The sequence below is a fragment of the Pelophylax lessonae genome, assembly GCF_965119305.1.
Source record: "Pelophylax lessonae genome assembly, chromosome: 5".
Lineage (NCBI taxonomy): Eukaryota > Metazoa > Chordata > Amphibia > Anura > Ranidae > Pelophylax > Pelophylax lessonae.
Window position 1 is genome coordinate 501,068,905 of NC_138772.1, and position 16,576 is coordinate 501,085,480.

General features: G+C 39.0%; 1 protein-coding gene across 1 annotated transcript in view; it reads right to left on the reverse strand.

Annotated features, from left to right (window-relative positions):
• CSMD3 (CUB and Sushi multiple domains 3) overlaps positions 1–16,576 on the reverse strand; it is a 1,619,578-nt gene that overhangs the window by 142,311 nt on the left and 1,460,691 nt on the right. Inside the window, exon 58 of the mRNA XM_082258441.1 lies at positions 10,011–10,193. Within this exon, the coding sequence (XP_082114567.1) occupies positions 10,011–10,193 (183 nt within the window). The remainder of the gene's footprint in view (positions 1–10,010; positions 10,194–16,576) is intronic.

Below are 16,576 nucleotides of genomic sequence, written 5' to 3' on the forward strand. Positions count from 1 at the left end.
CTGTACTTAATTATTGAGTTTGTTATGACAAGGTTGCCCTGAATCCCCATTATTGATGCCATGTCACTCATTGTATACCACCATTATTATTGAGTTATCTAACTGCCGCTCTCGTTATTGACAACTTATTCCTGCAGCAAGTAAATAAGCATCCATAATACATTTCACTGCCTTCAGGACTGTTGTTTCTTGGCTCAATTACACAGGGAAAGGCTAGAAAAGCATTAGGCTGTTGATTATGTGAAATATATTAGATGCCTTAATGACACCTCAGAACATTATGTCTAAACTGTTTCACTGAAAGATGTGTAGCTTAACCGAGAAAAAAAAAATGGCTTGTTGACTAATACACCAGGAAAAATATTTAAAGCAAGAATGAGCTTATATAGGTCTTTGTTCATATAGAATATAATTTTGCAAGGCAAGATGCTGTCTGAATTGAAAACACCAGGAGATTTTTTTAACATGTTAATAATAGCGTTTGCTCATATCAGGTTTTTGTTCATTCTTGTAATGAATTGGCATTGGGCATTTGTATTGGGCCTATGTAATTACATTTGTAAGTAGCTTTAAATGCTAACTTGTGGGAAGCATGATGGCAAAATGGATAACACCCCAACCTTGCAGTGCTAGGATACCACATTGGAATTTACTTGGGCATCATTAGCATGTTTGTATATTCTCCCTTTTCTTCCATTCTGTAATTGCCTTCCAAATATACCATTGGACTAATCCCTTTTTGAGCTGATGATCTTTTCAGTAACATGCATCCTGTCCTAGGGTGACAACACTCATTCACTGTATTATATCTATGGAAGGGCAGCATAGGCACCTAAAGACACCCAAAAACAGTCCTATAGAACACTTCCCCCTACCCTCTTCCCATAGGGTAATGCATTATTTAATCTACAGAAGATAGTTAGGTAAACTGATAACAATGAATAGGGTTTCAGCTCAGCGCACAAGAAGTTACAAGGACACTGGATCTCTATTAGTGTCAACAGAACATTTTTCGTACTTGCAGAAAATGTACTTAGCCTAGCAAATAAAACTAATGCAGCCATAACTTTTAAGGACTGGTAAGCTGCACTATAATATATATTTTTTTGTTCTTGGGCTTAAATATTCTTTAAGTAGAACTAAATCCTCACAAAAATAAACATAATTTTGTACTTCATGAACCTTATACAGTAGTTGTATTAATTCATACATTTTATTTCAAAATCCTCTTTTTAATTCATTCAAATGATTCCACTGTGTACGCCCTGGCCCCTGGCCACCACTTCCTGTTTTTTGCTCCTAGGCTATAAATTTGGGTACATACATTATACCTGTGATATGCAAGGTATTCTGTGACTTCACATCTTATAATGCCTAGCTCTTCCTTAAGACAGTGCAAGCATAAATCTGGGCCCTGACAGATGGGAGCCACGGCTACCCAGATTCTGTTCATGCTGTTTGTTGGCACATATGCCTGCAGTTCACCACAGGTTTGCTTTCCCTGGAGTGACCCTGCTGCACCTTCTTAGGAAACAGTAGAAGGAGTGTTGTCACCCTTGGACAGGAAGCAAAGCAAGGTCATATACTGGCTGGATTAACAGATACAACTGACTAAATGTGAGAAAATAATGGAATTTTCGAGGGATACTTATCTAATGTCACTGTAGGTCACTTATTTATAATGATATTATATATATATATAATATATATATATATATATATATATATATATATATATATAGATCATTTTTTCTTAGGTGTACATACAGTTTAATGCACACTGTCAGGATCTACTATATGAAAACTTTCGCAGGACAGCGGTAAATTAAAAAAAAAAAAAAATACAGACATTTTGTGAATGAGAAAATGATTCCAGTTTGAGCTAGCATTATTTGACCAACAAGGCCACATGCAGTGGGTGACAAAAACTTTTTTGCTAATGCATAGCAAAATGTGTATTTCCCAGTTTGTCACTCCCATTTTATTCATATGACAGGAGGACATCATTTACATGGAGCTTTTAACATTTAGCTGATTAAGAGCACAATCATTTGCAGATTCTGGGGGCCAGTCTGATCTGGCATATTCAATGAATGCACAAGGTTATAAGCCAGGCGTAAACGTTTAGCAAAAATCTCTAGAATCAATAGCTGCAAATGACAGGAAAACACATTTTGCTGCTAGCTCTTGGCATTGGAGAAAGGCACTAATGTCAGCTTACAGTAAACCTCTCACAATTCAAATTGATCAGATAATGAAAAATGTATGAGTATGTCAAAAGACTCAGCAGATCTGTGCAAAGTTCTAATTCTCATATGAAAAATGACTGTGACCTATTTGTTTCTGGAGCTTTCTATTGGTCAGTGAGGCCACTCTTTACATAACAATTCCAAACACAATATTCCCCATGCACACAATCAAGAATACCGGCTGTTCAGTAATGATGGGTGCTGTAATGACCATTGGCTGGAAACCGTGGATAATCAAAGTGAAGAAATGTCATCAGCACACCAAGGATTCCTCGAAAGGGTCCAAAGCTTTATTATGTGGTTACATGATGAATATACAACTTTTATATGCTGACCACCATAATAAGACTTTGATTTGAACCCTTTCAAGAAATCCTTGGTGTGCTGTTTACATTTCTTCACTTTCTTTACATAACAAGACCCATAGTAATGGGTCTTCATAAGTTGAGCAAAACCAATTTTTGTTATAAAATTCAAGATTTGCATGTAACATCAGGTACCTATTGCATGAAGGATTTTTCCAACTGCTCAAGGATCTTCTGATAATATGTTCTATTCCAAATGAAACAAATGAATGTTTTCACCAATGGTGATGTACAGCCAAAACTGTTTTGATTTGACCAGAGTAAGAAGAAAGGGAGTAGGGAAGGGTTAAAACTTCTGTGTCACTGTCCTAGAAATACAACAGTAAGTGAGAGGAGTATCTGTGGATTGATGGTACTTGAAAATAGTGTAATAAAGAAACAAAAGTTCTTTAGTGTCCACCAGAGGAAAATCAATAAGAGAAGAGGCCAAAGAGCTCCTGTGGTGCAGTAAATCAACAGTGTAAAACAAAAAACAAAAAAAAAAAGATTCTAAAGAAATACAAAATTGTAATTTACATTTGGAGATATTGCAAATGACCAGTTTGTAGTGGTAACACAACCTTCAGAGTTTGCATACGGAGAATACCCCTCTCCCAATGCAGGAAATTGGTCGCTTTCGATGCCTTAGGATACCTGATCCTAGGTCCTCACAGGGAACATCAGGATACCAGGATTAACTTTTGGACGATGCAAATAAAAACCTGTCCATTCAATGGGCTTTTAGTTGTATCATCCAAGCCTAAGTGAGAGGAAATCTATACAAAGTGAAGGGAATTCCTGTCTTACACGCTTGTCACCAGAACAAGAGGATTTACCCTTTAGATTTACCTTCAACTATGTAGTATAAGGGCCTGCCTGATTGCATACTAAGTGAAAGTGTTTGGATTTGACCTCATATTATATGGTTTTGGTAAATCTAAAGGAAAAACTTTAAAGAAAATTGTATAGTGTGCATCCAGCTTCACTGTCCTGATAACAACAATTTTAGCAGACAAGAAGTGATAGATTATTTCTGTCTGTGTTGTTATTGTAGATTTTCTGTTTATCAGAGCAGGCAACAGCTAGAATCCCCATCAGCTTTTTATTGCTTACAGTAAGCACTTTACTAGTTTTTGGTAGGCCCCATATTGATACTGCCAGTGAAATCCACGGCACTGCTTTTGAATTCAGAGCAGAGTTGTCACTGTCATGTAGATTATGTCTGCTTGCACTACAGTGTCACCTGCATAGTAAACATTCATGCCTGCATTTGTAACTGTGTTCAAACCACACATGTGAAGTATCACCGTGATCGTAGAGCAATAATTCTAGTGCAAAACCTCCTCTGTAACTCTACATAGGAAACCTGTAAAAAAATGTATAGCGTCACCTATGGAGATTTTGAAGTACCGTAGTCGCCATTCCACAAGCGTTCGCAATTTTAAAGCATGACATGTTAGGTATCTATTTACTCGGTATAACATCATCTTTCACAATTTACAAAACAATTGGGTCAACTTTACTGTTTTGTTATTTTTTTAATTCATTAAGGTGTATTTTTTCACAAAAAAAAATTGTGTTTGAAGAACCGCTGCGCAAATACGGTGTGACATAAAAAATTGCAACACCCATCATTTTGTTCTATAGGCCTCTGCTAAAAAATATATATGATGTTTGGGGGTTTTAAGTAATTTTCTAGAAAAAAAAAATAAAAGTAGGAGAGAAGTTGCAGAATTGGCCCAAATACTAAGTGGTTAAAAAGGCGTTGGGATAGTGGCTATTTCTGCTAATGTTGTTTTAATATGGCACTGGGACTCAGCAGCTTCTGCAGGACCTATCCAGCATAAGTGCCAGGTATCGGTGACAACCATGTCACTATGTTACGTAAAAAACACACTTACGTGATGTAATTTTAATCAGCAGACTTTGTCTGTTGTATGTTGGGGGTAATATCTGAGGCTGCAAAATTATGTAAAATTGCATTGGGAAATCTTACAGAAAAATGCAATTTTTTTCCAAATTTCTTCCCCATTTAACCAAGAAAAAATATATATGTATCCAAATCAGCTAGAAAAAAAGCCAAGTCTGCCCAATAAAATCAATGTATAAAATGTAACTATCAAATACTAAAAGGTGTTCATCCACCTTACCAATCGCTCAGTGTATGCTGCTCCTCTCTGTCAAGCCCTCCACTGGCTTCCGCTCACACAACAAATTAAATTCAAAATACTTACAACATCTTACAAAGCAATCCACAACTTAGCCCCCAGCTACATCACTAGTCTAGTCTCAAAATACCAACCTAATCGCTCTCTTCGTTCCTCTCAAAACCTCCTGCTCTTTAGCTCCCTCGTCACCTCCTCCCATGCCCGCCTCCAGGACTTTTCCAGAGCCTCTCCAATCCTATGGAACTCCTTACCCTTATCTGTCCGATTATCTCCTACTCTATCAGCTTTTAGGCGATCTCTGAAAACCCTCCTCTTCACAGAAGTCTATCCTACCCACACCTAACAAATATACCTCCATTTTCTCCATCAGCCCATCCCTCACGGTTATTGCCTTTTGTTTCACTTGACCCCCCCTTCTAGATTGTAAGCTCTAATGAGCAGGACCCTCTAGTTCCTCCTGTTTTGAATTGTATTGTAACTGTATTGTCTTCCCTCACATTGTAAAGCGCTGCGCAAACTGTTGGCGCTATATAAATCCTGTATAATAATAATAATAATATCTGGTGTGAAACTGATAAATTATCGAAATGCAAAAAACACTCGAGGACTCAAGGGAGTTATAGAGGGGAACAGGCTTAGGGACACAAGTGATTCATAGACACGTGACACCAGATTTAAATTCTAATCAATTTTCTTGTCAACTGAACTAAACAACCCTTAGAACGTGTGTGTTAATAAAGATAAAAGCAGAGAGCACAATGCTATATTTGCCTTTGTGTTGGTTACAACTGAGATGAAACAAAGTCATGTAGTATAGCCAGGCTCGTCTGTTTCTCTCAGGATTTAGGACAGATTTTTATCCTTTTCAAGGTGTGCTTAAAAGCAGCAGTGGAAGCTGTGCGGCAGGCAGCATGTTAAATGAAGATTTGAGAAATAAGCCACCTTGTTTAAAAAGAGATGAAAATCTTGAAGAGCAGATAGAGTCATAAAGATAAAGTGAATACAAGCTCCTAGAAGACATCAGAAAATGATGTGTAGTACAAAGCTGGAGATTCAATTCCCTTCAAAAAATCATTTAAGTAATTGTAGAAATTCTACAGAGTCCTTGTAACAAACTTACAGATGTCACTAGCAATTTGATCTTTGGCTGTGTTTAATAGTATTCTTAATCACCGCTCAGCATGTAAACCCAATTATGACCCTGTGAATGTTGCTCATTCCATGAAAAGAAGTGTTTTTATTTTATTCATTTGTATGGTGGCACCGAACTTCTCAACTCGGAACCTTTCAATCTCTGCCCCCACGCAAGTGTATAGTTTAATAGCTATATACAATATTTCACAGACAAACACAAATTACACTATACAGCCAAACGTTCCTGACATCTATCTGAGCTTGTAGGACATATTTTCCAAAATAATTTAGATCCTTTGCAGGTATACCAGATTACTCTGTTCTAGAAAGGCTATTCACAAGATCTTCGAGGGGGACATTAGGTAGCTGGTCATTCATCTAAAAAAGCATTTGTGAGGTCAATGACTGATTACGTACATGAAGACCTGACTTGCAATTGGCATTTAACTTTATTTCAAAGGTGCTCAAAAGATTTCAGGTCATGGCTCTGTGCAGGATACATAAGTTCCTCCACACCAAATTTGCCTAACTAAAGCTGGATACACACTATCCAACTTTTGTGGTTAGATTTCCTTCAGATTTACCTTTTCTATGTAGTGCAAGGACCTGCCAGATTGCATACAAATTGAAAGTGTTTAGGTTTGACCTCATATTATATGGTTTTGGTAAGTCTAAAGGAAAAAGTCTTCAGAAAATCTTATAGTGTGTATGGCCCATAAGGCTTGGCCCTGTGAACAGGGGCACAGTCATGCTGTCATTGGCCTCCCCAAACTGTTTTTGTGTACTGTAGCATTAAGGGAGGGAGGGGTATTCAATACAATTTGTAGTAATGTATATAGGCATGAGGGTAAGGTGGCCTTACAGTGTATATAGTTTATATTTTAAGAACCCTTATAGACCTACCAAATATCACTGATGGCTTAAAGCTGAATTTTGGCCAAAACCTAACTACTATTAAAACTGTTGCCTCTACCATCTTCATACCTATTCTGACTATCCTGTGTAAGAAAGATCTGTATACTTATTTTCAGCTCACTCCAATTCAGGGACATGATCACCCCTGTGTCAGCCAGTGCGTGCTGAATGGGAGTGAAGAGAGCACTCCGACAAAGGCTGGTAATACCTGGGAGCGTGGCATCACCCATAGGCTTCAATGACCTATCTGTTGTGAGAGCTCCTTCCTCTCCCCTGCAGTTGCCCTGGCTGACTTGGGGGAGCAAGAGACTGAACTGGAGTAAGCTGTAAATAGGCAAGTATATCTTTCTTACGCAAGTTAGTTAGCATAAGTGTTAGGAGGGGAGGGGACAGATTTAAGGTTAGTTAAGGTTTGCTTGAAATTCTACTTTAAATCCAATAACCGTATCCTATAATGTTACTCTGACTTTATTCTATCTATCGATCTAACTAATTGCTTACAGATGAAGAAAACGTTACCCCAAGTATTAAGGCAGTAGTACAGTCTTACTAAAAAAAGCAAAAAAACAAAACAAAATAAAAACCCCTTCCCTCCTGCAAATTTATGGCATAATGTGCTAGTAAGCACTGCATACTAGCACACTCTAAAATACTTCATTCAAAAGGGATCCCTCCAGCAGCACACTGTTACCGCTGACATGGATTCCATCTTCACCTGGTCTTCCTTCCGGGTTCTCATGCTCCAGCTAATTGAATGACCGGGCCATGATGACGTCACTCCTGCGCAATCACGGCACAGTGTTTTCAATGGACAGCACTTTCAAATATGCTGCCTTTTGAGAGCATAGTGTGCATGCCTCAGTGATGTCACTGGCTGCTACAGATGTAAATATCTCCTAAAAGGTACACGTTTACGAGATATTCACTATATCTACAGGTAGGCCCTATTATAGGCTTACATGTAGGTACAAATTGAAAAGAGGTGTTTACTACCACTTTAAAAAGAACTGCTACCTTATTGGAAGTCTTTGAGGCAAATACAAAATTTAAAGAGAAAACTGGCCTTTTTCAGCTTTGCTGGTACCTTATACTGTATATGTTGGCTTCTCCACATACAGATATTTCCACAAATAACACATCTTAGCAGTATAATTATCAACACTTTGTTATACATTCCTCAGACAGGCACTTTAACTAGTTGTGTGATAATGTACACTGTGCTTGTGTCTTACGCCAGACATACATGGATTGAAAACTCAGCTGGCTGAACAATTTCGATCCATGTATGGGCTAGCTGGTTGTACACAAGTAGATCGACTTATGTACAACCAGCCCTTCGGGTTTTTCCCAAACAAACAGTGCTGCCAGCTAAAGCAACACTGATCATTGTATGTATTGTATTGTATAAAACAGCTCATCAGGACTGATTCCCCTACTCACATTAAATATGAGGATGGGGAAATTGTTTAGTTTTTTCATTCAACACACTGGTTGATTGAAAAAAAAAATAAATAATTACCTAAGGCCAGCCTTAAATTTATTAATCCACATGGCTTGGAAAACCAACTTCATTGTAAGTAAAAAGCATAATCTCTTTTCATGATTGCATACAAATTAAGTAAATTATTCAGGCTAATCATGGCTAAAATAATATCTCAAGACCTAGCCCATGGTTTCCGCTTTTTGCTATCCTCGCATTCCCTCCTGCTCTTCACAAACCCCACTTTCTCATCTGGAATAGGGTGGACAAACTATTGCTATTCCACACCCTACAGGGAGGTGCATTGACCCCACTGTCACCATTGATAGGGTCTTGTCACACTCACACCAGGTCTTGGCTGGAATACTCCCAACTCCGCCATTACATTTCGGCTAGTACTCCCACCGATGCCCTGACGAGGCCACTCACTGAGTTTGAAAGCTTACTGACCCAATCTGACAGACCACTGCACCCCCTATCTCACATCTACCAAGTTCTACTAATAACTGCCCTACCACAAAATCCTCCATTCATGGATAAATGGGAACAAGAACTTAACTGTCCTAGTGGTGACTTCAATTGGGATAAAATACTGACATTTACCTACAAAACCTCAATTTCTTCCAGAGCACAAGAGTGCAATTATAAGATTCTTGCTAGATGGTATCAATGCCCTACTACTTTGCACAAAATAAACCCACTCATATCGAACACTTGCTGGAGATGCTTAAAGGCTCCAGGCACCATGTCCCACATCTGCCACTCCTGTCCTCTAATATCACCGTTCTGAGACAAAATACTTCATCTCTACCTTTAATTAATCGGGGACAAAATTGATAACTCCCCACTCATCACAATGCTCTCCATGCTACCTCTTTGACACTTTTTGACTGTAGCACAAATTGTCATTGCTAGGGCTTGGCAAAAACAACAACCCCCATTCCTTTATGATTGGGCCAGCAAAATGGACTCTATATGCCATTTGGAGAGGTTGATTTCCTGGGAAACTGAAAAAAACTGATGAATATGCTTTGTCCTGATCAGTTTGGAATCACTTTCGATATTCCTCTAAATTAGCTTCCTACCTCTGACCTTCTTGGTACAATATCTAATCATACTCACCTTTTTCTCGGATCAAGAAAGGTGGTCCCCATTTACAATGCCTGGGTCTCATTCTCCCTTTCACTTTTCTTTCCCTCCCCTTTTTTTTTCTCTCCCCTCTTCTGATAACTATCACATTACGATCCTTATGCCCTGGACAAAAACGTTCTGATGTATATTTACTATAGGATGCTAAATAAAGCTGACTTATATACGACCCACCTAATTGAATCGGTCCTTGCCCTGGTCGTCTACATATATGAGTCGCACAAAACGATATGTCATCCTACAATATTGTATCAAGTAACTATGACTTAATGTTATTGCTTTGTATTATACTGATCACAATTTGTTTCCAAATCGTCAAGTGCCATTTCCTTGTCATTGTCATCTCATTTTGTTGTTATATGCACTTTCAGACTTTAATAAAAACAGAATAAACATAAAGTAATATCTCAAGGGGTAAATCCGAGGGAGCCCCCCAACCCTTCTAAGTACAGGGAAGGCTTTGGTAGGTTTTTGTTGTTGTCTTCATTGGGATTTCCTAACTGTTGTTGAGTTATTGAGACAAAAAATTAGGTGAAAACTCTTTCAGTTATGGCCAGTGTTGTCAGCTTACCTTTACATTCTGGTTGTCTTCCAGTCCATGATCCATTGCTTAGACATGTCCTATCTTCAGAACCATGAAGTGTGTATCCAACATCACAGGTGAATCGCATTATACTCTTTGTTCGAAATTCTTCACCTTCTCTAGACCCATGCGCAGGTACCCCTGGATCTCCACACCATCCCGAAGCATCGCCTGGAAATAAAGATAATACTTTTTTAACTTGCTTACATATTGAAAATACACAGTAGCTGGAAATAATAAAAAAATTATTTCACTCCATTCCAGATTTTAACTGTTCTTCATAATTCAAGAAGGGAGTCAACCCACCTCCCAACTCTGCTCTGTCACCTGAGAGTCAAGCACTTCTGTAAATTCTTATTCCTATGGAAAACTCTTTAGAGGGCTGGTGACAAGGACATCCCGAAATGATAAAGGACCAATAAAAATGATGGTCTTGACAGGCATAAGTAATTATTTTCCCTTAATTTCACATCTTAATATTTTTTTTTAAATAAAAGAGCAGATCTAGTGTATTTTCAATAGATTGACTGATTAATAGAGGAGGGGGTAGAAGTTATTTATTATAAAATTATTTTAAAGCAATAGTTTCTTATTTCTTGCATGGTAGTTAAATGACCCAATGGACCCTCAATTAGTTTACTGCAAGGGGGTACCAACAAACCTTCAGGAAGCAAATAAATTACACAAAGCCCATTTAACTGCTGGGGTTCAAGTGGTTCAGAAGAATCTACCCCTTTCAGTATGGGGCTGGTCAGTCAACTGAAAAGGGTGCTACATATTTTAGGATGCCTTCTTTGGGCGGCTGCCTAATACTGAATGGTATATTGTCAAATTAGAGTAAAGCTCTCTCACTTGTGGAGATTGAGAATCAACATATCATGTAGTCTGCGGATATTTATTGTCTCTATCTTTTGTGGGTTTTTTATTTGTTAGGGCTAATTGACATGGGTGATCAGCCCCATACAGTATGAAGAGCCCTTTGGTTATTTTCCTGTCCTAGTCCTGAGCTATGTGCAGGCATTTTAGTGAATGGACACATATCTGCTGTACAGACTCATCTGCACAGCAGAGTTTGGCAGATACGTAAAGACAGGCGCACAGACCCTAACACAGAGCGTCTGTATCCTGGACCATGTAACCATCCCTGCATACTTGTCAAGCTGAGCAGTGCATGGGGTTAATTAACCCTTTTTTTTAAACAGCTAAATATACAGATGAAATACAATTTAATGATATGTAAAACGAACATTTTATATTCCTGATATGTGCCTGCTGTACTTGTATAAAAAAGTATCCTGTTCTCTCTGTATTGCTTCCTTAGTGTGAAATACCTGGTGTTCCAGCCAGTTCCTCTGGTTTCCTAAAATCTAAAACTGACTACACTAGGCATGAGAGCACAGCGTGATTCATTTCCTAGCTGAACTCATCCTGCTCTCCTCCAATGATCAGACTTGTGCCGATATCCCCCTCAAAACCATTCACTGGAAAGATCAGTGAGCTGCAGTTTCTCCTTCCCCAGCTCTAAGCTCCATATGCAGCTGAGAACAGAGTGTATGTCACTTATAAAAAAGAGGGGAAATGGGTATTTATGATGTTTTAATATAGATACACAAATGTTTTGTCTTCCATTTCTATTTTAAACTCAATGTATTGTTTTACAAGGTGATCGTTTACACATACTTTTTTTTTTTTTTTTTACTTGCCAAAGAATTTGCATTTCTATCCATCCAGTACTGGGAATAGCACAGCTCTTTTGCAGGACCCTAGGTACTTACACTGCTTGCATTTAAAAAATAAATGCAACAATTTGTTTAGGAATAAAGAGCACAATTACATTGTGTCTTTTATAAATGCCTGGAGTTCAGCTTTAACTGTTTTACGACCGCCCGCCACAGTTATGCTGGCAGCCGCCCCTGCGTGAACCGCCGTAACTATATATATATATCTGTAGCAGGAGGCTAGGCGGCGAGTGCGAAGCAGTGGTCAGGCGGTTACAATTGCCGTCTGACACCCATGACCCATGATCGTAAACACAGCTGACCGTTCTTCTCCCTGGAATGATCATAGAGCCCCTGTGATCCTTCTATATAGGAACACAGGTCTATATGGTCATTTCACAAGCCATGCCCCCCCACAGTTAGAATCACCCCCTAGGCTCACATTTAACCCCTTGATCACCCACAGTGTTAACTCCTTCCCTGCCAGTGTCATTATTACAGTAACAGTGCATATTTTTAGCACTAATTATTACTGTAGTAATGTCACTGGTCCCCCCAAGAGTGTCAAAAATGTCAGTCAGGGGTCCAATCTGTCCATCGCAATGTCGCAGTCCCGCAAAAATCGCAGATCGCTGCCATTACTAGTAAAAAAAAAAAGGTAACAATAAAAATGACATAAATCTTTCCCGTAGTTAGTAGACACAATAACTTTTGTGCAAACCAATCAAAATACGCTTATTACGTTTTTTTTTTTTTTACCAGAAATATGTAGCAGAAAACAAATTGGCCTAAAATGTTAAAAAAGTTTGATTTTTTAATTTTTTTTATGGGAATAGTATATAGCTAAATGTGAAAAAAATATATTATATTTTTTTTCAGAATTGTCGCTCTTTTTATTTGTGTATAGAGCAAAAAATAAATTCGCACAGGTGATCAAATACCACCAAAAGAAAGCTCTATTTGTGGGAAAAAAATGACATAAATTTTTTTTGGGTACAGCGTCGCACGACCGCGCAATTGTCTGTTAAAGTAACACAGTGATGAATAGCAAAATATGGGCTGGTCATTAAGGGTGCAAATCCTTCCAGTCCAGAAGTGGTTAAAAGAAGAAAGTGCCATTAAATAGCAGCAGATAAAGCGATGTTTGCAAATCTGCATCTTGCTTCAATGAGCCTAATACAGAGTGCGTTTTGATATTGGCAGATTGATTTCCTCATCTCTGGCGGTATAAAACTATTTCACAAAGTAAACAAAAAAAAATCCCAATTTTCTTAACAAGTAGAAAGAAGTACAATAACTCATTAGATTTTTGTAGCATAAATAAGATACAGAAGGAAGCAATAAGCTGTTTCCATTAAAGCTTTGTTGCTATGCCTGAACTGCCTCCCATTTACAGATAAATACTGCTAACCATCTTCAAATCCACAACATCAAATTCTCCCCTTTATGTGACCCTTTCAGAGTGAATGCCAAATGAACAGGCAAGCTCAATGGTCCGTGATACAACATTTCAATAAATGTCACCATTGCAAATAAAGTTTGGAGAGATAAGTTGGAAGCACCCTGAGACAGTCTATTTTGTAGGAAAAAACTGATCAAGAAAATTATAATCTAAATAAAATTTAAAAAATTGAATTTCTTCATCATTTTTGGCCAATATGTTTTCCGCTTTATATTTTTGATATAAAAAATATCACAAAGTGTATTGACTGGTTGCACAAAAGTTATCGCGTCTACAAACTATGTGATATTTATTTAAATTTTTTTTTAACCACTTAAGCCCCGGAAGATTTTACCTTCCTGACCAGGCCCTATTTTGCGATTCGGCACTGCGCGACTTTAACGGACAATTGCGAGGTCGTGCGACGCTGTACCTAAACGAATTTGACGTCCTTTTTTTCCCACAAACAGAGTTTCTTTTGGTGGTATTTGATCACCTGTGCGATTTCTTGATCATGAGCTATAAAATTTGGCCCCCAAAAAAATGGCCAATTTGTTTTCTGCTACATATGTTTGGTAAAAAAATTGCAATAAGCGTATTTTGATTGGTTTGCGCAAAAGTTATTGCGTTTACTAACTAAAAGAAAGATTTTTGTCATTTTTGTTGTTTTTTTTTAACGAGTAATGGCGGCGATCTGCGATTTTTTTGCGGGACTGCAACATTGCGGCGCACAGGTCGGTCCCTTGACTGACATTTTTTACACTTTTGGGGGTACCAGTGACATTACTACAGTAATCAGTGCTATACATATGCACTGTTACTGTAAAAATAACACTGGCAGGGAAGGAGTTAACACTGTGGGTGATCAAGGGGTTAAATGTGAGAGTAGGGGGTGATTCTAACTGTGGGGGGGGGCGTGACTTGTGAAATGACCATAGAGACTTTATTGGAGAAGGAGGGGTTAAGTGTGTCCCTAGGGGAGTGCTTCTAACTGTGCAGGGATGTGGCTTTTCATGTAACAGCAGAGATCTACGATCCAACATAGCAGGACCGTATGATCTCTGCTGTTACACAGGGGAGAATGACAGGCGGCTTTGTTTACAGTAGCCGCCTGCCTTTCTCCCTCTGTAACTGACGATCACGAGTGACCAGCGGATATCGGGTCCACCGGTCACTCGCACAGAGGTGTCCGTGAACGAGCGGGGGCGGGAGCGCACCTTCGATGGCGCACGCGCGCCCCCTATTGGCTCACAGGCGAGTGACATACTGGTACGTCACTTTGCCTGCACGGGGCTGACCGCCGCAGTATATGTACTTGCGGCGGTCGACAAGCGGTTAATAATTGTTTCAATTGTATATATGTATGCGTATATATATATATATATATATATATATATATATATATATATACATAAAAAGTACAGTAAAACTGCAGGAAAGGGCACTGGGGGGGGCAAACTAATATGATTTTTTTTTATTTTGAATAGTATCAGTGTGTTTGGTGTGTTTTTACATTTGAATTTGCCGCCGGTTCCACCCCCCCCTGTGAACGTCACGTCGTGGGAGACGGAAGCCGGGGCACGGAGACGATCGGGAGGAAGACCCGCGCGAGACACCGCCAGGACACATCGCTGGATCCCGGTGACAAGGTAAGTAACCCTGCTTACAGGATCCAGCGATGCTTCTGGCGGTACCCCGAGTGTGGCTCGGGGTTACCGCTTTTGGCTCTGAAATTTAACCCCGAGCCACGCTCGGGAATACCGCTAAGAAGGTTAACCACTTGCCGACCGCCCACAGTATATTTACTGCGGTGGTCAGCCCCTCCTGGGGAAAGCGACGCAGTACTATGTCGCTCGCCCAGGAGCCTGCAGGGGGCAAGTGCGCGCCGTCGGAGGCACGCTCCTGCCCCGCTCGTTCCCTGACATCCCCGCGCGAGTGACCGACACCTCCGATGTCCGCCGGTCACTTGCGATCTCCAGCTGAAGAGGGAGAAAGGCAGGCGGCTGATGTAAACAAAGCCGCCTGTCATTCTCCCTGGTGTAACAGCAGAGATCATATGATCCTGCCATGTAGGATCGTATGTCTCTGTGGTTACATCACAAGCCACGCCCCTTTACAGTTAGATGCATGCCCCTAGGGACACACTTAACTCCTTTATCACTAATAAAGTTAACCCCTTCCCTGCCAGTGTCATTTTTACATTAACAGTGCATATTTATGGCACTGATTACTGTAGTAATGTCACTGGTACCCCCAAAAGTGCAAAAAATCTTAGTCAGGGGTCCGATCTGTCTGCCGCAATGTCGCAGTCCCGCAAAAAAAATTGCAGATCGCCGCCATTACTAGTTAAAAAAAAACAATAAAAATGACATAAATCTTTCCCTTAGTTAGTAAACACAATAACTTTTGCACAAACCAATCAAAATACGCTTTTTGCAATTTTTTTTTACCAAAAATATGAGGCAGAAAACAAATTGGCCTAAAATGTTAAAAAAATTACATTTTTACTTTTTTGGGGGGGAATTTCATATAAAAAAGATTGTTATTTTTTCAAAATTGACGCTCTTTTTTTGTTTATAGTGCAAAAAATAAAAATTGCACAGGTGATCAAATACCACCAAAAGAAAGCTCTGTTTGTGGGAAAAAAAGACATAAATTTCATTTGGGTACAGTGTCGCACGACCGCGCAATTGTCCGTTAAAGTCACACAGTGCCGAATCGAAAAATAAGCCCTGGTCTTTGAGCAGGAAAATCCTCCGGGGCTTAAGTGGTTAATAAAAAAAAGTTTTGTTCATTTTGTTGAGAGATTGGTAATTTCTCTTAACAATAATTGAATGTAAAAATTAAAGAGGTTGTATAAAAGAGGTGATTGCCTTATTTGATATCCCCCTCAAGTGTGGCCCCTCACATCATTAAAGGGTTACTGAGTAGACCTGACCATAATAAAAAGCAAAAATACATACACAAACTCTATACATTCTCTTTAGTGTTAGTAAATATTTAGCTCTAAATGTTACATTCATGTTTTAAAGATAATATGTTTATTGGAATCTTAACCAATTTGTTTCCGGGTTTATGTATTTCCCCCCAAATTAGGGCTTCCGATAGGTGGAATTATTGGTGTAAAGTGCAATGTGCCATTATTAGAAGCATTTTAGTTCCTGAAGTGGTTGTATGTGACTAACCCAGATGAAAGGATTTAAACATATTCAGAAAGCAGCACCAGAAAGCAAAAATAACTTGGTTTGTCATATTTAACCGTTGCAGAGACTAAATGGCCACTAATGATGGCACATCGCACTTTACACCAATAATTCTACCTATTGGTTAAAGCCCTAATGTGGGGGAAATAAATAAACTCCGAAACAAATTGGTTAAGATTCCAATAAACATAT